Consider the following 22551-nt stretch of genomic DNA (forward strand, 5'->3'; position numbering starts at 1 on the left):
CTCATTAGCTGCTGTTAAAGGCGCTATATGTCCATTCCTTTTAGACAGTCAAAATGGATTGGACGTCTCATGCAGTCAATGGCACTTAAACATGAGCTTTCACAGCCAGTCCTACTAGTTTAAATGAATTGGATGAAGGACTGCAGCTATCAATTATTTTAGTCGTCGATTAATCAATGAACTAGTTAGTTCGAATAATCGAGTAATCTGATAAGGAACATAAAAAAATAAAATACCTGTGCTGAGCCTCAAATGGTATAAAAAAATAAATGAGGCTCTAAGTATAACAATTGGCTAACTTGTATAGCAGAGCTTCGCTAGCTTAAATGCTATAAATTGCTAACTTTTTTTTTTTTTACAATGCTCTTAACAAATGGTTCAAATACATATTCCCACAAAAAAAAAAAAAAAAAACAACTAAATATACCTATAAACTAAATCACGAATGCATTAAAACAAATTTTTTTCGCTCAAACAAACACTTGGCTTATGTTGGTCTTAAAAGGGAGCAGCTGGATTCAGCCATGTGAAATGAGTTATACCATATTCACTGTTGCCACTAGAGGGCAGTGTATCCACCCAAATCAATAAAACTAGATGCAAACACTTTCAAAACAAACCATTACAACGCCACTTTAATTACCGTATTGGCCCGAATATAAGACTGCCCTGATTATAAGACGACCCCCTCTTTTTCAAGACTCAAGTTTGAAAAAAAGACTTTTTGAACACCAAATTAATTTTTATACAGAAAATAATTACAGTACATCTGAAACAAATGATTATAACAATATATTTGAGAGAAAAAGCATGTTATTTTGCCTCATTCAGATCTTAATATCTGAACATTTAAATATGTAAACTAAAGTGCAATCACATTCGTAAATGAATGGCTTCTGGTTTTTGAAATGTAAATAAACCAATCTATTGTGATAAAACAACAAAATTGCAATAACTACATTAACCATAAAAGTGAAGTCTAACTGTAAGTGTAGTCTTGAAACAAATCTGAATAAGGAAAAACATTGCAATACAATAATGCAAACTGGTTAAACTTGAGAGTAGCTGAGATCTGTCATTACAGAAGATCGCTTCAATGATATCTGGCTCAATTTAGCGTCGTGAATGGGTATAACGTCTAGACCGCGAATATAAGACGACCCACACTTTTTCAGTCTTATTTAAATTGCCTGGTACACCAGACTCACCGCTGTTCCAACTATTGAGTCTGGCCACCATTCAGCGGATACAATTTCCAGGGCGGAGCGGACCAATCAGCGACGGGCAGACGTGACGTTAGTAAAACGACGAGGGCAGGACGAGGGACTTGGGCGCGGACGCAAACATACGAGGAGAGCGGAGTTTATTCAACATGGCTAGCGCGAGACAGACTGTTGTCAATGACTCGTGTCGATGTGTTTTTGGTCATTTAAAACTGATTTTACCGTGGATTGGAACATATTCTCGGCTCTCCTGTTCACCATCTGTGTTGTTGTGGAGACGACTTCCGATGCGCAAGAGTGACGTTGCTCGTTAAGAACACGTCACGCAAATAAAAGAATCTGATTTGTTGATTGATTTTGTACCTGCTCGAGAGGCCGTTAATGGGCTGGTTCCCAGACTTTTCTCTCAGTGTTTGAAAAATACAGGGAGAACAGTCTGGCAGTGCCAGGCAATTATTTAAATGCAAAAAACACCGTCTTATATTTTGGCCAATATGGTATACAAATACTAGAAGCAGCAAAATTTCAAATTTTTTTCTGATCAAATTACTCAAGTTAATCGATTAATCGTTGCAGCACTAATTGGATGTCTATTGTTGTTAATGTCATGCAGAGAGTTAATTTTGGGTCACTATCTTGTTAATTTTCAAGGTGCTTACAGGTCACTTCCTGTTGATTTGGGTTCACTCCCTTTACATTTTGGGGAATTCAAGGGTCACTGCCTGTAGTTTTTTTTGGACTTTTACAGGTCGTCACTTGTTGATATCAGGGCATTTACTCCCTATTGGAAATGGATGGGGCCATTGGAAATAAATGGGGATTATTTTTGGTCAATTTTTTTTTAGTTACGGCATAAATTTTTGTCAAAAACTATAAATCGTTGGTGTGCCTTGATTTCCTGGATTGCTTGTGGGTAAATTAAGTCATTTAGACTAAGTGTAGAACTCCATACGTTTTGAGATTGGAATGCTTTTGCCATTGGAAATGAATGTGGCGTTTTTTTTTGTTGTTGTTTTTTTTTTAAATCCCAAAAAACAAAACATAACAGCGTTTTAGCTGCAAACGTTAGGGCCGAAATTCAAAGTGAGCCTGTATCGCATGAATATTTTAAAAGTTTCAAAGTTCAAACGCTGAGACTCTTCAAAGCCCGTGGGTATTGAAAAAGTGGACGAAGTTAAAAATATTTCAAGTTTGAATTGGGACAGTATTTTGCAGGGCCTTACGTGACTTCTAGGTTAAGTGTTTGTGTGGTCTATTTATTTAATCTAATCAATTAATAAACTAGCAAGGCTCCTGCTAATGATATTTATCCGCGGTTTATGTCAGGATGTCAGCCAAAGTGATTAAAAAGGTCTGTCGGTTGAAACACTATACGGAAGGAAAATACTGTATTTTCGAACTCTAAACTGCTAAGGACAACATAACTACATCTTTAGAGTGACTTAACCAACATTGCCCTCTTGGAGATTTAAAATGGAGACACAGCGACCTCTACAGGTGCTGAAAAAGAACAATACTTCAGCTGGATATTTCAAGATCACTTACTGCTGATCCTTCTTGATATGACACACGTAGTGGCCACACATTGTGCTCGTTCCCATGTGGCTGATGAAAGCAAACAGTTCATATTCTGGATGGACCACAGAAAATATTATTAATATTGACAACATTTGCAACAGGACTAAATGGCTGCCGTGTTTTTAGGCTAGTGAGGGACTCACTGCCTGGCCCGTCTCTGACGCAGGGCCCGGGAGGAGGCTCTCGAGCAGCCTCGCTCTCTGTTGCAGATCGGCCTCCTTCCGACACCTCCATGGACTCCAAGTCGTCCAGGTGCGAGAAGATCCAATCCACGGCCCGCTCCAAAGTATTGCTCTGTTGAAAAATTAGGTATTATACAGTCTAAGTGTGAAATTTTGCCTGTATTTCCCACATACATCTACAGTGGATTGAGATGGATTTGGAATGAAATTTTTATTAGTCCTTGTAAGACCTAAATATTAAGCAGTAGCCATTACTGAAAGTATTAAGTTCTCCTAAGTAATTTGTTGGAAGTATAACTAGTCATAACTAATTTTATCAAAAGTGTGAACTTAATTAAATGAGCTAAATTAATTTGTAGGATCATGTTTGTGAGCCATACTTCAATTGCTGAAATGTGAACGTGTCGTTAAGGCCAAATTACACTGGATAAGTGTGCAGTGCAGATCCGCCAAGATATAGCGGCGGAGCCATCCGTCGATGGTTTAGGCTATTTTCTATTTTAGCCGGAGACCCATCAGTCAAAATGGGCGGAGCCACGCCTGAGGACAAAAGGCCAGGTACTTATTCACGTTTAAACATTGCTAACATGGACGATGAACGATTTATTATGGAGGTGGAAAGGCACAAAGCATATCTTTTTTATAAGGACAACTTAAAAAAAACTTCTGCATGGAACGCCATAGCAGAAGTGATGAGGATGGACGGTGAGCTACGCAATTTAAAACATTAAATAAAAAGTACAGAAAGGGTTGTTGACGCGGCCGGGGTGTCATAAACGCATGGTAAAAGCTAAAAAAATAAAATAAAATTGGGGAAAAAATGTTCGGTTTAATCAAGTCCACCTCTCTCTCTGGTTTTCTTGTGAGTTGACTGCGTGTTTTGTTGTTGTTTTTAATGCCACATTATCGCGCGCGATCATGCGAGAGCTCAAGACGAGACTGAGCTGCCACACCACACACGGATCCGGTATAATTTGGCCTTAAAAGTTCAGCTATAAAAAATAAGGAAATATATCTACTGTATATTAAACATTGTAAAATGTTAACGTTGCTACATTAAGACTAATGGAAAAAAGAATGTACTAACCACTTTAGCCTGCTATAAAACATTGGCAGTCTTCTCCAAAACGCAAAATTGTGGTTAAAAGGTGACACTTTGAACATTAAAAATCGCTGGTTTACAGCATTTGCAAACGATAAGAAAAAAGAAGTAAAAAATCTATTACTGACATCACATCCATGATGAAAAGCGAAGTGCACGTTTTTTTTTTTTTTTTTTTTTTTTTTTTAAACTGAGTGTAAAGCTTATGGTTAGCGACTTAGCAAACGTACTCCTGGTGAACATTTCTAAATAAAAGTGCGTCATGTTCAACATGTAAAAGATTTCCGGAGGTAATCTCACATACTTCCGATTGTACACTAAGAATAGATTTAAAATGACACCCATTCTGAAAAATCTGATTGGCAATGACAACATTAAAAAATGATAATATAGTAATTTGGCTTCAATTTAAATAAATAAATAAATAAAGTTTTGCAGGAAAGGATGACCGTCATTTTGGATCAAATAAACACTTTTAATGGGCTCTAATGTGCAGACAGCACCTATTTCACATTGTGCACCTAACTAGCTTTATAATGACTCAATGCATTGTATGTGTTTTTTTTATTTTTATTTTTTTTAATATTTATGATTTTTAATATAGTTCGTGTTTTATTTAAGAAGAACAATTTATTGAATTTGAATGGTTGATTTATTACGATGTTGTTGTCACTGCATTCGTGGTTGAATTCGTTAAAAAAATTGATAATTATATCGTATCTCCGCAATAATTTATGACTTATGAGACATTATATTGCCTACTAAAATGTGTTATTGCGACAGGCATTGTTGTTGGAAGTATTCCTAATCATAAATCATTTATTCAAGATTGTAAACTTAATTAAATGGGTTGAATTAACTTGTACAATCATATTTGTAAGCCATAGTTCAATTAAATTGATTGAAATGTGAATGAGTCCTTAGACTCGCTCCCGATTCTTTCAAAAGGGCACACTGGAAACTGGCAGTCAACCAAGGTGTTTGGGTCAGTTGTCTACATGTTCCGTTGCCATGGTAGGGACCAGGGTTCGAGCCCGGCTTGGAGTAAATATATCTTTATGTGAACTGAAATCCAGGCAATTAAAACGCTGAGTTCAATGGACTCAACTTTTTTCTCCTATTGATAAAACCAGAAAATGAAAGTCCTGCTGTAATTGCGTGGGAATCATTTTATGATGGCCGGTATACTGCAAACAAATATAATAGTATAGATTAATACTGAAGTTATTATGAGGTGTTTCCAGGTCACCTCCTGTTGATTTGTTGGGCCACCTGTTGAATTTGGGGCAATTCTATATTACTTCCTGTTGAATTATGCCCAACACTGGGTTACCTTCCTGTATTTTCCGATCAATACGTTATAATTTGGTGTATTTTCAGATCAATACGTTATAAAAGAAGGATGTGGGATATATCCGAGGAACTTTTTATAGATTTCGGGTCACCTTTGTTATTATTTCGGTGAAAAATAATGTACACCATTTGAGCTTTATTTGTGGGTACCGCAATCAATAACTGTTTTGACTGGGTAACTACGTTGTTTTGAGGGCAATTCTGGGTCACTAAATGTTGAGTTTGTGTCCATTTTTTGCAGTTTGGGGAATTTCCAGGTCACTTTCTGTTAATTTCAGGTAACTTTCTTGGTAAAAAAAAAAAAAAGACGACTAATAAAGATTCTTTTTGTGGGTCCACAAGTAGAGAATTTATTGTAGGTCCGAGTTGAAAATCAGTAGGAGTGAATGGAAACATTTTGTGGGTGTTAATTAGTGACAATGTGAATTGAATAAGTGATATCACTAGCCACGTTTACATGCTGACTTTTATTCATACCGATTCAAATCATTCCGAATGGAAATTTCAGATCAGCTGTTTACATGTCACTTCATCTATTCCGATCCAGCGTTTACATGTGACTGCCTTTATTCCGAAAGGACGTTTGACAACTGCCGTCTGACATGCGCAGATTAATCAAAACAAAGCGTCACGTTGCAAAACATGGAGATCGATCGTCGGAGTGCTGCTGTTTTAACTTTAACCCACTTGTTGTGTTTGTGGGGTCGTATCCGCTTCTGCTGTTTTGCTCTTTTGCCTTGTAGTAGCCGGTTTTCAACCGGTTTCTAATCTGGTCAACGCTCCGGTCTATTCCGGCTTCGTGTAACCTCTCGTGAACTTTTTTAAATAGTTCACTGTTCCTCGTTTTACGCCCGTCTCAGCGAGCAATTATATTCAATTCTTTTAAAGTTTGAATTAAATACAATCTTTCCGCCGGACTCCAATTAGGTGCGCTGTGCTTGGAAGCCACGTTGCAAGTGACGTTACTTACGTCACAAAGTGACGTCACCACGTCAGTACGGAGCATGTGCAGAAAGAACGCAACCAGACACCATTCCGCTTCCCTGTTTACATGATATAATTTTACTTCTAATCGGTTTGGGAAAAGGAATATTCCACCCCTGTGAATCGGAATGAAATTCCATTCGGTTTGGGCCTGTTCATTCCGAATGAGGTGTTTATATGGAACACATTTATTCGGTTTGAACAAATATTCCGATTGTAATGGGAATATTTGGCTCCATGTAAACGTGGCAACTGTTAGGTCGAATGTGCCATTGGAAATGAATGGGAGGAGGGGTTTGTTGAAAAACGTTTTGGGCAGGAAAAATTGAACCCTGTGTTCTGTGAATTTTTCAAACATTTCTGATTTGGACGGTGGAAAGGTGCCAAAGTTTTGGCAAACCTAGAATTGTTGAAATTAATTTCAATTAAATCATTTTTGAAAAACCTGTGAAACGAAATGAGCCTCTTACCGTTGCTCGAAGTGCTTTGGTTGCTTGTTCTCTGCTGAAGCCCATAGACACGATGGTAGCCAGGTGCTCCTCAGAGACGCTTTCCATCGTCGGCGTGGTTCCGCCACTGCAGCCAGGCAACACCAATGGTGCTGAGAAATCTGTAGTACAATAGGATAGCTTGAAAACAGTGCCTAAAAAGGACTGAGCTACACACTGACTGTTCCACTGTTTACCTGGATCGTCCATGTGACCCATAACCCAGTTCATGGCAGAGTCGATGCCGGTGTTGCCTGTGTAGTACACGGCTTTCCGGCACGCCTCCAGGGGGAATCCCATGTCGACGAGTTGTGACACGGTCAAGTCGTCAAGGGCGGGAGCTGAGGATTGTCAAAAGGCTGAATTACTTTAAAGCTTCCATCTGTTATGACAGAATACGTAAACATGAATCAATGAAAGTTTGAAACTATTATTTCCTCATTTTGTGGCCACCTAAAACAAATAATTCGTTAAATTTTCGAAAAGGTCTTTTTTTTTCATATATCTAAATATCCAGATGAGATAGGACAGCATTGAAAAAAATGAAATGAAACAATTTATGAAAAATCTGCTCAAATAATATTTTCAGGGTTCTAATAGGTTCCATCAATTTAAGACTTAAGAACACTTAGAAGAGAATTTAATGTCAATTCCAGACCAAATCTCACTGCTAAGCTCACAAAAAAATTTCAGTCTCAATTACAAGCACTGAAACTTAAGATCTACTACACAAAGCTAAATGCTTCTTTAAGACACAATTCAATACTTTTAAGAAATTTGAACACAAAGTGGGAACCATGTATTTTTTTTTATCATTTCCCTACAAAAAAATGCAAAAAAATGCCTGGTTCTTTTAAGAGACAGGATGAAATTAATGACATTTTCATTCATCTTCATGGGGAAAGATGGTTTGAAATAATAAAAACCAAATGAGTTACAAGTGTGACCACAGAAGTACACTCACATATCAAGGCACCACTGTATATATTAAAAAAAAAAAAAAAAACTACAGAAGATAGAGTACGTAACATGCCAAGGAGGGCCACTAATTTAGGAAATACAGCAAAATCATAAAACAGACATGATCCAAAAGTAAACAACAAAGGCAACATGAGGACGACAAAGGAAAAAATGCAAGAAAAACAAGGAAAAGACGAGCGAAAGTGAATGAAAGGGAGGAAAGGAGCGGAAAAGACAGACAGACTGACACAGCAGTGGGGAGTAGAGAGAGTCGTCCTCATCGTTGCCGTGGGAGCCCAGGATACCTTTAACCTCCACATCGGGGGTCATGAGTGAGGTCGGGGCCACCTCTGGTAAGAGCTCTTCCCCCGGCTGCTGCCCCGACGCACGCAATGCGCTCAGGTCCAGCGTGTCAGGGACGTCAATACTCACATCTGGAACAAAAACAGTGGTGTGAGATATATATATATATATATATATATATATACACATTTATTTATTTTATTTTTTTTAAATAACATGACATTGTTATTACTATGTAATTACTATGCAATTACTATAGAAAATGTGTTATATTGGCTTGGACATCTACTTAAGTAAATGGCTGTAAAGGAATTAAAAATGTCTTTTCAGGTAGTGTTACGTGTCCGAAAACATTGCTCACCTAGTTTTTTGGGCACCCAGTCAAGCCCAAATGTAAACTTTTTAATCTGAATAACCAGGTTGTCTGGGAATGAGGCAAAGCGTGATGTTCTGAAAAAACAAGCAAACCAATAAGCTCAAGAAAAACAAAATCTTTTTTTGAATGTGAATGTTATCAATGTGCACGTACTTGGTGGCAGTGGTCTTCGCTTGCACGGCCGAGCTCCAGAAGTCTGTGAGGAGTTCGGGTTCGCTAAGTGCAGCCAAGCAAACAGAGAAGGGGATTTGCGCACGCACGGGCGTGACCGTTGAGTCGCCGTTCTCACGCTGACGCTCCACCTCCTGAAGCTCATCTGTGGGGTCAATGTTAATTTGGTACAAGTGAAACGGTCAATTTTTTTACTCTGAGAGGGCTGGCACTCATCCCAGTCAAAATGGATTAGACGTCTGTCTGAGCCAGTGGCAGTGAGAGCAAATGATTATTTCGATAGTCAATTAATTACATTATCTTTGCTCATTTACTGTCATATTACTAACGTCTTTAGATTTTAGCATTGATACCAAAAAGTGGACTCTGAATATTACCGTATTGGCCCGGATATAAGACGGTGTTTTTTGCATTGAAATAAGATTGAAAAAGAGGGGGTCGTTTTTAAAGTTGCACCGATACCGATACCAGTATCGGCAGGGGGCGCCGATCCGGCCCGAATTGGTGGTAACGGTATCGACAGTACCAACATTTAGGGTGCCAATACCATGTACTGGCATCATTTGAACGCTAATATACTGTCTTCCCCACGTGAGCTAACTTCCCAAATCATTACATCTGTCTTTGTCTCGAAATTACCATACGAAATTTACACCTTTGTCTTCAATATTACGGATGTACACTACAACGCATATCCGCGATGTCGCGCTGCTCATTTGACATGGTATTCTCAAACGATTAGCATGCAAAAGCTAACGCTAACTGTTGTAGAGCTAAAGGGATCAGAAAGGTTAAGACCGTGGGAGACTCCGCAAACTCATGGTTTCATGATGAACAATGAGTGCCAAATTAAGAGCGCCGGACTTCAAACTCGTCCTGTTTATGAAAGTCAATTGTAATATGCTGGTGTTGTGCAGTAATGAGCAGAAGTGACTTCTGTGGCCAGAAAACACTCAAGCGGCGCAGCGCACACAATAGATATAATCAAATAGCAATCTAGATGTCCTATGATAGATCCCATGCCAACTCTCGCGCGCGCACACTAGATATCATCAAATAGCAACCTAGATTTACCACATTAGATCCCATGCCATTAGCTGCGTGAGCCCAGAGCAACGCGTAGTCCATAGACTACATTGATTAAATTGAAACTGCCATGACTGAATGGAAGTTAAGCAGGCCAAATCAACCCATACCAGTGACTATAGATAATGCTGCAAATACTGTTAATTCAGTACATGTTACAGATGGACCACAAATAGGATGTTAAAAATATCTGCTAAGAGAGCTGCAGCAATCAACAGTGTGACCCACTTTACAAATAGTAAAGATTGTTCTCAGCACTTATATACAAAATTTCTTCAGATCAGTAAGAAGTAAGCACATAAATATTATGCACTAAAATGCTTGTTTATATGATGGCACTGTTATTTTTGCTTGTTAGCAAAAATAAAAAATAAAAAAATTAAAAAAATATATATATAATAATAATAACAGTTGTATTTTCTGTTTCAGAGCATTAAATGTATTGAATTGTATCGAAAAACGTACTGAACCGTGACTTAACTGTATCGTTGCATCCGTTATACGCACATATGTGTGTGTGTATATATATATATATATGTATTTTTATTTTTATTTTTTTTGCAAACAGAGTGGTATCGGAATGGTATCGGTATCGGCCGATACTGCACAGCCAGGTATCTGTATCAGTATCGGGCCCAAAAAATGGTATTGGTGCAACACTAGTCGTTTTATATTCGCGGTCTAGACATTATACTCATTCACGATGCTAGATGACGCCAGATATCATTGAAGCAATGTTCTGTTATGACAGATCTCAGCTACTCTCCCCAATCACGACGCTAGATGTCGCCAGATATCATTGAAGCGATGTTCTATCATGACAGATCTCAGCTCCTCTCAAGTTTAAACAGTTTGCATTATTTTATTGCAATGTTTTTCCTTATTCAGATTTGTTTCAAGACTACAGTTACAGTTAGACTTGACTTTGATGGTTACTGCAGTTATTGCAATTTTGTTGTTTTATCACAATAGATTGGTTTATTTACATTTCAAAAACCAGAAGCCATTCATTTACGAATGTGATTGCCCTTTAGTTTACATAGTTTACACAAATGTTCAGATATTAAGATTTGAATGAGGCAAAATAACATGCTTTTTCTCTCAAATATATTGTTATAATCATTTGTTTCAGATGTACTGTAATTATTTTCTGTATAAAAATTAATTTGGTGCTCAAAAAGTATTCAAACTTGAGTCTTGAAAAAGAGTGGGTCGTCTTATAATCAGGGCTGTCTTATATTCGGGCCAATACGGTATGTAGCTAGCCCTGTCATTGTTTTTCAAAGCAGATGGTAGGAAAAATCTAGTTTTAGTTTATTACAAAGATAAACCTCTGCTTTCATCGAAGACAGCAGACATTAGGGAATATGTAACTTTTTTTTTATTAAAAAGAAATTAAATAAATAAATAAAAAGTTCAGTTTTTCTGTTTTTGTTTATTTAAATTATTATCTTTAAATATACATGTAGCCCCGGGTTATGACTTGCCGTTTAGTCTCCAGTCTTTTTTTTTTAAAGTCACGTAACAGTGTCTTGTCCGCCACCTTTCAGCATTGATGGTAAGTACAGGATATTATTTGTCATTTAATTATGTTATTAAACGATATTGGTATTAAATGGTTGGTCTCTTATTGGTATGCATAACTGGTATTTCATTACACTATATGTGTGGTCCGCTTTCCTTCGTTGCATTTGAACTTGCTTGACGTCAGGCCAGCGCTACTTTCTGTTAATTTCAAGCTTTGCTTTCATGTTGGGAAGCGAGGGTGAACACCAGTTAACATTACAAGAAGGCAGAAAAAGGGTAAACGGCGCAAGCTCAATGATGCCCTCCTTTAGCTTGCTATTAGTCCGCTAGCTTATTGAGCAGCATTTGTTTTCACTTCTGGACCGGTGCCACTAATAGCTGCAGTTTTCCTTGTTGAAAAGATTTGGACCTCATTTCCCTCGGGATGATTGTGCAGCCATTAAGGTATGTTTTTGGAAGCAAATAGGCCTCTATTGATTTAGTTTACAGCATTATGTTACGCTCTGTCATGATTGTATTTTCTAAATGTGCGTTCGTAGTTTGACGGTGACAAATAAATGTCAGTTGTCAGAAGAACTATGGTGTGATCGATGTTAAGGGAGGGAAGTGACAAATAAAAAATAATTCAGTTGTAAGAAGAACTACGGTGTGATCGATGTTAAAGGGAACCTCAGAATTGTAGGCTCTAATAAGCCACAATTATTCTCTAACTAAAATATGTTATTAGAAACACATAAAATATTGCTGTTGATTTAAAAATCTACAACATTTAGTACATGTTTTGACCTATGGAGGGCGCCATGTTTTATGCGCGCGATGGACACTCGGGGTGATAATGTAGTTTGTCACTCACTAGATGAACACTACCGGTCTTCTGCAATTCCTTCTACTCGGTGACATGTCCAACACATGCGCACATCGGGTAAAAGCGGAGAGTACTTACTATTTGTGTTTTTATTGAGTCTTTTATTACCTTTTCCATTGCTTCAAATTACTTTTTGCATTCGTTTCCCTGTCATACTTTTAAGCATTGTGTTTTCTTGTGGTACCTTGAAAGCAGATTGTTGATCTGTTGACTACATTAGTCACGTTGCGTATTTAAACCACCCTTATTTGATATTATTACATGTAAGTATTTTCTTAAGGCATCTTTAGTATGTTCTGCCTGCCTGCATGCATGCATCTGAGCAAACCAAGCTGAAAGCACACGGTAGTACTTTGAGTGTCAAATTCGCGTCTTGTAGGACATTTCGCCAGTGTAGCACATTTTGGCAGAACACCGGTTTTGTCATACTCTCGTCTTGTCTCATCCTGTCCCGTCTTTCCTGTTCATTTTGCTTTTGCTGCTCGTTTTGTGTCATGCTCATTTATGTTCCTCTCGGATTCAAATTTAAAGGGTTGGATAGATGACATGTCGCTAAAGTCTTACTCTGTAAGCCCGGCAGCGTAACCATGTCAACAACAATGGCGAACTAATATTTAAACAAATTTTACAAATTGTAAAAAAACAAAAACATCAAGAGAGGTTCATTCATTCATTCATTTTCCATGCCGCTTATTCCTCACGAGGGTCGCGGAGGTGCTGGAGCCTATCCCAGCTAACTTCGGGCAGTAGGCAGGGGACACCCTGAATTGGTTGCCAGCCAATCGCAGGGCACAAGGAGACACACAACCATTCACGCACACACTCACACCTACGGACAATTTAGAGTGTTCAATCAGCCTACCATGCATGTTTTTGGGATGTGGGAGGAAACCGGAGTTCCCGGAGGAAACCCACGCAGGCACGGGGAGAACATGCAAACTCCACACAGGAAGGCCGAAGCCTGGGATTGAACCCTTGATCTCAGAACTGTGAGGCAGACGTGCTAACCACTCAGCCACCGTGCCGCCAAGAGAGGTTTTAATATCAAATTATTTAGACTTATAATAACGTTTATTTTTTAAGAACTACAAGTCTTTCTATCCGTGGATCCCTTTAAGGGAGAGAAGAAATATCTAAATAATAATAATTTAAAAAAAAAATTATGTTATTTTGAGATTAAGGGTACTTTAACGGTTAATTCTGACTTGCGCGGAAATCCGGTTACGTCACCAGCGTAGGAACCGAACTTGTTCCTAATCTGAGGACTACCTGCAATCTTTACTGTTTTTTCCTTTTTAATTCAGAAAGGCTTTTGGGGAAAGGAAGGCTTAAAATGAAAATTAAAAAAATGTCTTTCATCGAAGACAGAGATGAGAACTTTTTTTGTTAAAGAGAATCGTCCTTTTTCTATTTAGTATTTCAGTATTTTTTCAAAACAAATGAGAATACTTGCAATTTAGTGGTTAATAAAGGAGGACTTGAACAATTTTTTAGGTAAACATTGTCTCCGAACGATTAATTATCAAAATAGTTTTCATTTAAATATTGATTAATTAGTTGTCCATTAGTTGTGGCAGCAAACAAATTGAAAAAAATCCCACTGTCAAAACAAAGATATTTACAGAAAAGGGGAGCTAATTCCTTTTTTTTCTTTGCAAGAATTAATTTCCACTCCATCCATAGTGATGAATAATTTTAGCGAAATAACAAATAAAGCAAATAATGGGTCAAATTCATCATACTCCCATCAGCTGTTTTACCTGTGTTGATGGCCTGGTCCATGGGCACAGGCAACTGGATGATGTAATCCACCCGCTGTGTGTACTTGGCCTTCTGGGACTGCTGACATACAATCTTCTCTTCCACCAGGAAGCGGAACGCTTCTGAAGGGTTGGGCCCTGAGCGACAGTTTCTCTGCAGTAAGGAAGTAACAAGGTGAAGTGAAAAAAAAAAATCAAGATTGTGACAATAGACGAGTGCTGAGGGCATTCAAATTTACCTCCACCATATTTATGAAGTGCAACAGGAACTCCTGAGCGTCCTGCTGTCGATTGGTGGAGAACTCCGGGTGACCCCGGCCGACAAGAGCTTTGAACATTATTGGTGCTATGCCGATTTGGTATTCCTGGAAATAAATACTTAAAAATACTTGCTCAAACTGTATTGGGTGACGGCAAAATTCGCATTATTTTCCTACCTTGGACTCTGCAGCACCGTTTTCATCCCCAAGATCTGGTGCTGGTTGGGAATATTCGCCCGACAACAGCCCGTGACCTAGTTTGGCTCTGTGAGAAAAAATATAATGATGACATTGCCACACAGCCTAAATGACTCAGAGAGGAGGGGGAAAAAAAAAATACACTCACACTTGGGTTTTGAAGTCTAGAGTGGGATCACTTGGGGTCTCTTCAATAATCTTGTCTATCTTGTCCACATACCTGGAATAAATATAAAGAGTCTAATTTTGTGTTCCAGTTAGTGATGGACGCAGTTACCAGATTCAATTATTACATTAGAAAAAACAATCTACAACGCTTATAATGTTGTAAAATTGCGAATGATCAGAATCCAAATCAGTGTTTAAGGGATAATGGGGTTGGTTGTCACACTTGCTATAATTTGAGTCCCTCTTTTTACATTATTACCTGAAATATTGATGTGTTCTCTTTAATTAAAGCAACATTGTAAACCTGTTAAAATTTTACGGTTACATAATGTATTCTTGTTAAATGTTCCTTATTTATTACGATAATTAAAAACAAATTTCATTCCGATTGTAAAAGTATTTCAAGAAAATCCCATTTTAAATAGCAAGTGAAAACAAATCACACAATGGAGTTGGTTGTCACAAAGAGTAAGAATGTCTTTGATAATAAACTATTAAGAGTAAAAATTGTGACAACCAACCGTGTTTTCCCTTACATAAGTACTTTACTAACTTCAGGCCATAGACTTCATAATCCTTTGACATGACATGGGAAACGGGGCCGATCCGTAAGGGGCCTATTTTAAAAAACTTCAAATATTTTCAAAACCGAAGCTGCTACCGACCTAAAACCCAAACAGGCCCCTACCATAGCCATATACGAGTCTCCATGAGCAGCGGCATCAAAAAATTCAAGGTCGTTACCTTATAAAATCCCAATTATTTTTTATACAAGTATAACAAAACTTAAAATGGCAATAAAATTCTCAATATTTTACACTAGATGCACAAAAATCACCAAATGCAGAGATAATCACCTGTATTTTCAGGATCAATAGCAATATTTAACATATACAGTGGGGCAAAAAGTATTTAGTCAACCACCAATCGTGCAAGTTCTCCTACTTGAAAAGATTAGAGAGGCCTGTAATTGTCAACATGGGTAAACCTCAACCATGAGGGACAGAATGTGGAAAAAAAACAGAACATCACATTGTTTGATTTTTAAAGAATTTATTTCCAAATTAGAGTGGAAATAAGTATTTGGTCACCTACAAACAAGCAAGACTTCTGGCTGTCAAAGAGGTCTAACTTCTTCTAACGAGGTCTAACGAGGCTCCACTCGTTACCTGTATTAATGGCACCCGTTTTAACTCATTATCGGTATAAAAGACACCTGTCCACAACCCCAGTCAGTCACACTCCAAGCTCAACTGTGCCCAAGACCAAAGAGCTGTCGAAGGACACCAGAGACAAAATTGTAGACCTGCACCAGGCTGGGAAGACTGAATCTGCAATAGGTAAAACGCTTGGTGTAAAGAAATCAACTGTGGGAGCAATTATTAGAAAATGGAAGACATACAAGACTACTGATAATCTGCCTCGATCTGGGGCTCCATGCAAGATCTCACCCCGTGGCGTCAAAATGCTAACAAGAACGGTGAGCGAAAATCCCAGAACCACACGAGGAGACCTAGTGAATGACCTACAGATAGCTGGGACCACAGGCTACGATCAGTAACACAATCATGCGCCGCCAGGGGCTCAAATCCTGCACTGCCAGACGTGTCCCCCTGCTGAAGAAAGTACACGTCCAGGCCCATCTGCGGTTTGCTAGACAGCATTTGGATGAGCCAGAAGAGGACTGGGAGAAGGTGTTATGGTCAGATGAAACCAAAATAGAACTTTTTGGTAGAAACACAGGTTCTCGTGTTTGGAGGAGAAAGAATACTCAATTGTATCCGATGAACACCAAACCCACTGTGAAGCATGGGGGTGGAAACATCATGCTTTGGGGCTGTCTTTCTGCAAAGGGACCAGGACGACTGATTTGTGTAAAGTAAAGAATGAATGGGGCCATGTATCGAGAGATTTTGAGTGAAAATCTCCTTCCATCAGCAAGGGCACTGAAGATGAGACGTGGCTGGATGGCTTTCAGCATGACAATGATCCCAAACACACGGCCAGGGCAACAAAGGAGTGGCTTCGTAAGAAGCATTTCAAGGTCCTGGAGAGGCCTAGCCAGTCTCCAGATCTCAACCCCATAGTAAATCTGTGGAGGGAGTTGAAAGTCAGTGTTGCCCAACAACAGCCCCAAAACATCATTGCTCTAGAGGAGATCTGCATGGAAGAATGGGCCAAAATACCAGCAACAGTGTGTGAAAAGCTTGAGAAGAGTTACAGAAAAGAACGTTTGGCCTCCATTATTGCCAACAAAGGGTACATAACAAAGTTTTGAGATGAACTTTCGGTATTGACCAAATACTTATTTTCCACCATGATTTGCAAATAAATTCTTTAAAAATCAAAACAATGTGTTTTTCTGTTTTTTTCCCCCCACATTCTGTCTCTCATGGTTGAGGTTTACCCATGTTGACAATTATAGGCCTCTCTAATATTTTCAAGTGGGAGAACTTGCACAATTAGTGGTTGACTAAATACTTATTTGCCCCACTGTATGTCTGAAAGGGGCTTTTGTTATACTTTTGTGGGAATAGAGTTCATAGTAGACTGTAGAGCTCCTGCAGTTATTTTACTGCCACAGCACACTGCTGGAAATTACAGGGAACGGAAATAAGCATAACCAATCGCAATGTATTACCAATCCAATTTTGTGATTTTTTTTTTTTTTTTGTATTTCCAGTGGAAATCTGGGCCAACAACAAATTAACCCAGGCAATAAAGAGGTGGTGAAGAAGGACGGATACTTACTTGCTCACAAAGTCTGGAACGGTGAAGAGCACTTGCATGACAGAGTTGAGGTAGCAGCTGTTTCCCAGGTTCTTCATGCCGGTCAGGCCTTTCCCGTACAGCGGACGGAGGGTGGTCCCGGACTCTTGGATGACTTCCCATTCTCCGACGCGCTGGTTCGCGGCGATTTCCAGCTCCGTCATGGTTCGCTCGGTCTGAGAAGGTGTAGCTCATGCGAGATTGCTCAAATCGACTGTTGCCGCTGCAGCTACTCTTTCGATTAACTTACTTTCTCCATGGTCATCATGTTGATGCCAAAGTGCGAAAGGTGCTCCGGTAACTTGGAGTCTAGCACCATGTCATCCTCATCATAAGAGTAAACATCTGAATGCAAAAAATTATTCAGTAAAGCCGAAAGTTCCGACTTAATTCTTAAAAATTGTGCTGTATTACCTGCTCCGTCGGGGGTGATGGTTCCCAGTTTAACTGCTAGGGGATACCCTGTCTCCTGAAAGTACTGCAAGGCGTGGTTGTTGCCGCCAGAGCCATCGAAATACCTGCGACCGCAGAGCACTTTGCCGTCCGTCAGGTTCATCCAGAGATTCTCCTGGAGGCCGCACACTTCGCACCTCCAGCCGCTAAAACACGGAAGGACGCGTGACTTAAGGCACTTTCATATTAGACCAAGAGGGACCAGGGTCCATTTGGTAAGCTACCTCGCAACAACAACATTAGCAAATGACTTGTTGAAAAGGTTGAGCATTCACACTGCGCTAGCCAAACTATCCCACACCCACCCTTCCCTGCCGGAAAAAAACAACAAAAATGGAGCCTCTGGTGTTGTTCACTTGTTTACTTGATATTCTAACTAGGCATGTGCCGGTTACCCGTTTCAAGGTTTACCGTGGAATAAAAACGTCACGGTTTTCAAACCACAAAAATTTTCTGTCATACATAATATTCAACTAATTAATATTAGGGCTGTCAAACGATTCAAATTTTTAATCGAGTTAATCACAGCTTAAAAATTAATTGTAAATAATCGCAATTCCAACCATCTATAAAATATGCCATATTTTTCTGTAAATTATTGTTGGAATGGAAAGATAAGACACAAGACGGATATATACATTCAACATACTGTACATAAGTACTGTATTTGTTTATCATAGTAAATCAACAAGATGGCATTAATATTATTAACATTCTCGTAAAGCGATCCATGGATAGAAAGACTTGTAGTTCTTAAACGATAAATGTTAGTACAATTTATAGAAATTTTATATTAAAACCCCTCTTAATGTTTTCGTTTTAATAAAGTTTGTAAATTTTCAATCAAAAAATAAACTAGTAGCTCGCCATTGTTGATGTCAATAATAATTATGGTCCTGAACCCCATAAAATCAGTCGCACCCAAGTGGCAAAACACCAAAAAACACAAGTAACAAGCGGAAATGACACTTTGCTGTCATTTTAATCTGTTTGAGCGGGGCATGTGCGTTAAATGCGTCAAATATTTTAACGTGATTCATTAAGAAAATTAATTAACGCCCGTTCACGCGATAATTTTGACAGCCCTAATTAATATTAATAGTAGTAGTGGTATGTGTTTTACAGCAAATCAGTTTGATCACATATTGTTTAAGTCCAGTTGTATATTACCAAGGGTTCTGGTTCTAATATTCAGCAACTTGAGCTGAGGGTTTAGTCTACAAGTTCTATTTATTTAAATATTATTTAACATTTGTTATTTTAATTTTTGTTATTTCATTTATATTAACATATTCATGTTTATGTACCAATTTGCAAATATGTTGTGAAAAATTAAAAAATCCTGTTCAATGGAATTTTTTTTTTAACCCATACATTTCAAAATAACACATTTTAGAGCTATAATTGCAATACCGTGAACTTTTTGCTTAAGGTTATCATACAGGCACATGCGCAGCTATAACAACGATAAAGAACTCACAAGCTTCGTCAAGTTTTTAATCCTTTATTTTACAACTTGTGCAACACAACACGGCTACTGTCCGCCATAGGCGACACCAACAATAACAGAATATAGAAAGTGAAAGTTCCCCGCCTCACTGATCTCTCACTTTCTGAGAAAAAAAAACTGGTCCGTTTAAAAAGGACCATACAGCGCTAGTGTGAAAGCGCCCTTATACTCAGAATGGCTAAACGGTCATGTCTATGAACAATGCTAGACTCACCTCGGAGGGATCTTGACACCGTTGTCCAGCTGCTTGAGGTCCGCGGCGAATCGTGACTCTTGTCGCACCTCGCCGTCCCACTGTTGTACTTGTAAGGTGTGAGACGCCGAGTCAGCAGCTATGATGCCCGCCATTGAAAGGGATACCTTTGACACAGATTGGATAATCAATGACAGCGAATTCTAATTAGTAGGTACTTTGACTTGTGAGTAAGGGTGTGACAAAGTATCGATATGCTGATATATCGCTATATTAGTGTCCCAATAAGTTGTTGGTATATCGTTTTAAAAAGATGTCACTGCTTAATAAAGAAACCAAAAGCTTGGTACCAAAAATTTCTACAGGAAAAGTTAACTCGCTGGCTGCAATTGACCACGCTAGACATCCAGTTCATTTTGACTGGGAGAGGCATTCAAACATGAGCATTCAGAAAGTCCTCTCAGTTTAAATGAATTGGCCATCTATCGTTGTCATTGGCAAGAATGACTTAAGACACTCATTTGTTTACAAGAATGTTATAATAATATAGTGCTGTTGTATTTATTCACAGAAATGTTGTATTGTTGACAAATTACAGTAATTGCATTAAATGTAGGGGTGGGAACTTCTGGGTAGCTCATGATACGTTTTGCGATACATGGTTCACGATCACGATCTAGCAATTCAAGAATTATCGATACATGGGTAAGGAAATCATTCAACGATAGTTTACAATACAATTAATATACAGCTGTGAATTGAAATGAGTCTATTACTAGTATACATCCAATCCATTTGAACTGGGAGGGTGGCATCCCTCCCACTTCAAACAGGTCGGATGTCTTTGGCCGTCATGGGCAGCCAATGAATTAATTTTGTATTTCATGTCATTTCCTGTTGATTTTGAGGCAGTTACGCGTCATTTCCTGTTTATTTTGGGCTACTGAACAGGAAGTGACCAGTGAATGTCCCCATATGAATAGAAAGAGATTCCAAATAAACAGGTAACAACCTGTAAATGCCCTAAGATAAACAGGAATTGACCTGTAAAAGCCCCCAAAATCGGAAGTGGTCATGCCATTGACTGCGGCAGACGTCCAATCCATTTTGATGTCAAAATGAACTGGACGCCAATGGCAGCCAAGAGCTAACAATGACACTATTCAAGTGGAAGATTTAGGTACCAACTAGAGCTGTCTCGACTAGTCTACGTCATTGATGACATAAATGCGTGGAAGAGCACAACATCCCGTCGACGGTTAAGGAAGGGATAAAAATTATATATACGTGGAAAGTTGAGAATCGCAGATGCTTGGTATGCAAGTAGGGAAGTGGCACAGAGCCAAAAAAGCGCACCAGAGTGGCCAAAACACTGACTTATTCCAACGAAACAATGGAGGGTACACTGTTGTGTCTGTCTCTTCAATGCCAAACTTGGCTGCACGTCGGCAGTGAATGAACACCTAAAGCACAGTCACGTTGGAAGAGAATAGGAGACAACAAGCTGGCCTGATGCGATATGCAATAAGTCCGTTTATTAGATGTTTATTAGTCATCAACACACCATGAAATTAAAGTTCAGACATACAAAATAAGGAAACACATCTATATCAAACACTGTAAACTTTAGCATTGCTACATTGAGGCTAATGGGGAAAAAGGACAACCTACTTTAGCCTGCTATAAAACATTGGCAGTCTTCTCCAAAACGCAAACTTGCGGTTAAAAGGTGACACTTCAAACCTGAAAATTCGCTGGTTTACAGCATTTGCAGATGAAAAAATGGAGAAAAAAAATCTATTACTGACACCACATGCAATGACGAAAAGTGCTTTTTTGGGGAGTGTAAAGCTTACAATGAACAGTTTGGCGAACGTTCTTCCGGTGAACTTTTCAAAACAAAAGCATGTCATGTTCGTCATATAAATAAGGATTTCTGGAGTTAATTCCACATGCTTCAGAATTCAGAGTCTACACTGAAAATAGCTTTAAAATGACACCTTTTATGAAAAATCTGATTGGCAATGAATATACTACTATAATACTATATAATAGAGGTGGGAATCTTTGGGCACCTAACGATTCGATTACGATTACGAGGCTATGATTCAATTATAAATCGATTATTGATGACACCCCCCCCCCGCTATTAGCTGCTTTTAATGTTTTGTACATTCGTTACAAAAACTGTTGTTAAAATTGCTCCTGTTATTGCGTAATTTCCCTTTTGTCTACTTTTGACATGTGAATGTTTTAAAACTATTTTAAAGACAGATATAAGTCAATATTTTACCTATTTAGGAGTATTTTAGATAAAAAGTTAATTAGGTTCGCTTGGAAGGTTTGCTACAACAGCCTTGCAGGGAAGTCTACTGCTTTAAGATGGCGGCCGTTTACTAACGCCCGCATCTAGCTTTCTGTACATGTGCTGCTAACACCACCGAGTCTATTTGCATCTAGTCCTATATAAATATAATATCTACCGTAACATTATGTGGACGTACTTTGTAGCAGCTGTCGGCAGCAGTCAGGTATGTTTTTTTGTTGTTGTTTTTTTTAATCTCGCGGCATGAGTTGAGTTAGAGCCGTGAGTTGAGCATTGGCATTACCCGATGGGCCGGGTAATAACAAGCATGTTGTTTAGCTACTCTCGCTCCGTTCCTCATTGCGTCCCGAAGACTGCGCGGCGCGCTGAGTGTGTTTTACTTTTGCTTTACTTGACATATTTCAATAATCGGAATTTGGATGTTTGTGAATCGTTCTCGAATCTTCCACGGCCGAATCGCAAATAATTTAAGAATCGGAAATTTCGCACACCTCTACTATTCATTCATTCATTCATTTAGGCAGGGGACACCCTGAACTGGTTGCCAGCCAATCGCAGGGCACAAGGAGACATACAACCATTCACGCACACACTCATACCTACGGACAATTTACTATATAACATAATAATATATATTAATATTATATATAATAATAATCATATTATAATATATAAGAGTATAATACTATAATACTATTATATGTAGTAGTAGACTA

The 22551-nt window shown here is 38.6% G+C and overlaps 1 protein-coding gene across 4 annotated transcripts in view; it reads right to left on the reverse strand.

Moving 5' to 3' along the window:
• usp5 (ubiquitin specific peptidase 5 (isopeptidase T)) overlaps positions 1-22551 on the reverse strand; it is a 31168-nt gene that overhangs the window by 1303 nt on the left and 7314 nt on the right. For 2 of the 4 annotated variants that reach the window (XM_057834570.1, XM_057834569.1), the window contains exons 5-19: positions 19531-19676; positions 17768-17952; positions 17604-17698; positions 17336-17529; positions 14565-14636; positions 14396-14483; positions 14198-14323; positions 13959-14112; positions 8703-8865; positions 8535-8623; positions 8119-8304; positions 7108-7251; positions 6893-7032; positions 2945-3095; positions 2769-2853 (exon numbers count right to left, since the gene is read on the reverse strand). In XM_057834570.1, the coding sequence (XP_057690553.1) occupies positions 2769-2853; positions 2945-3095; positions 6893-7032; positions 7108-7251; positions 8119-8304; positions 8535-8623; positions 8703-8865; positions 13959-14112; positions 14198-14323; positions 14396-14483; positions 14565-14636; positions 17336-17529; positions 17604-17698; positions 17768-17952; positions 19531-19676 (2018 nt within the window). The remainder of the gene's footprint in view (positions 1-2768; positions 2854-2944; positions 3096-6892; positions 7033-7107; positions 7252-8118; positions 8305-8534; positions 8624-8702; positions 8866-13958; positions 14113-14197; positions 14324-14395; positions 14484-14564; positions 14637-17335; positions 17530-17603; positions 17699-17767; positions 17953-19530; positions 19677-22551) is intronic. The other 2 variants (XM_057834572.1, XM_057834571.1) reach the window with 1 other exon arrangement.

This window comes from Corythoichthys intestinalis, chromosome 4, assembly GCF_030265065.1.
Source record: "Corythoichthys intestinalis isolate RoL2023-P3 chromosome 4, ASM3026506v1, whole genome shotgun sequence".
In the NCBI taxonomy this organism is placed as follows: Eukaryota; Metazoa; Chordata; class Actinopteri; order Syngnathiformes; family Syngnathidae; genus Corythoichthys; species Corythoichthys intestinalis.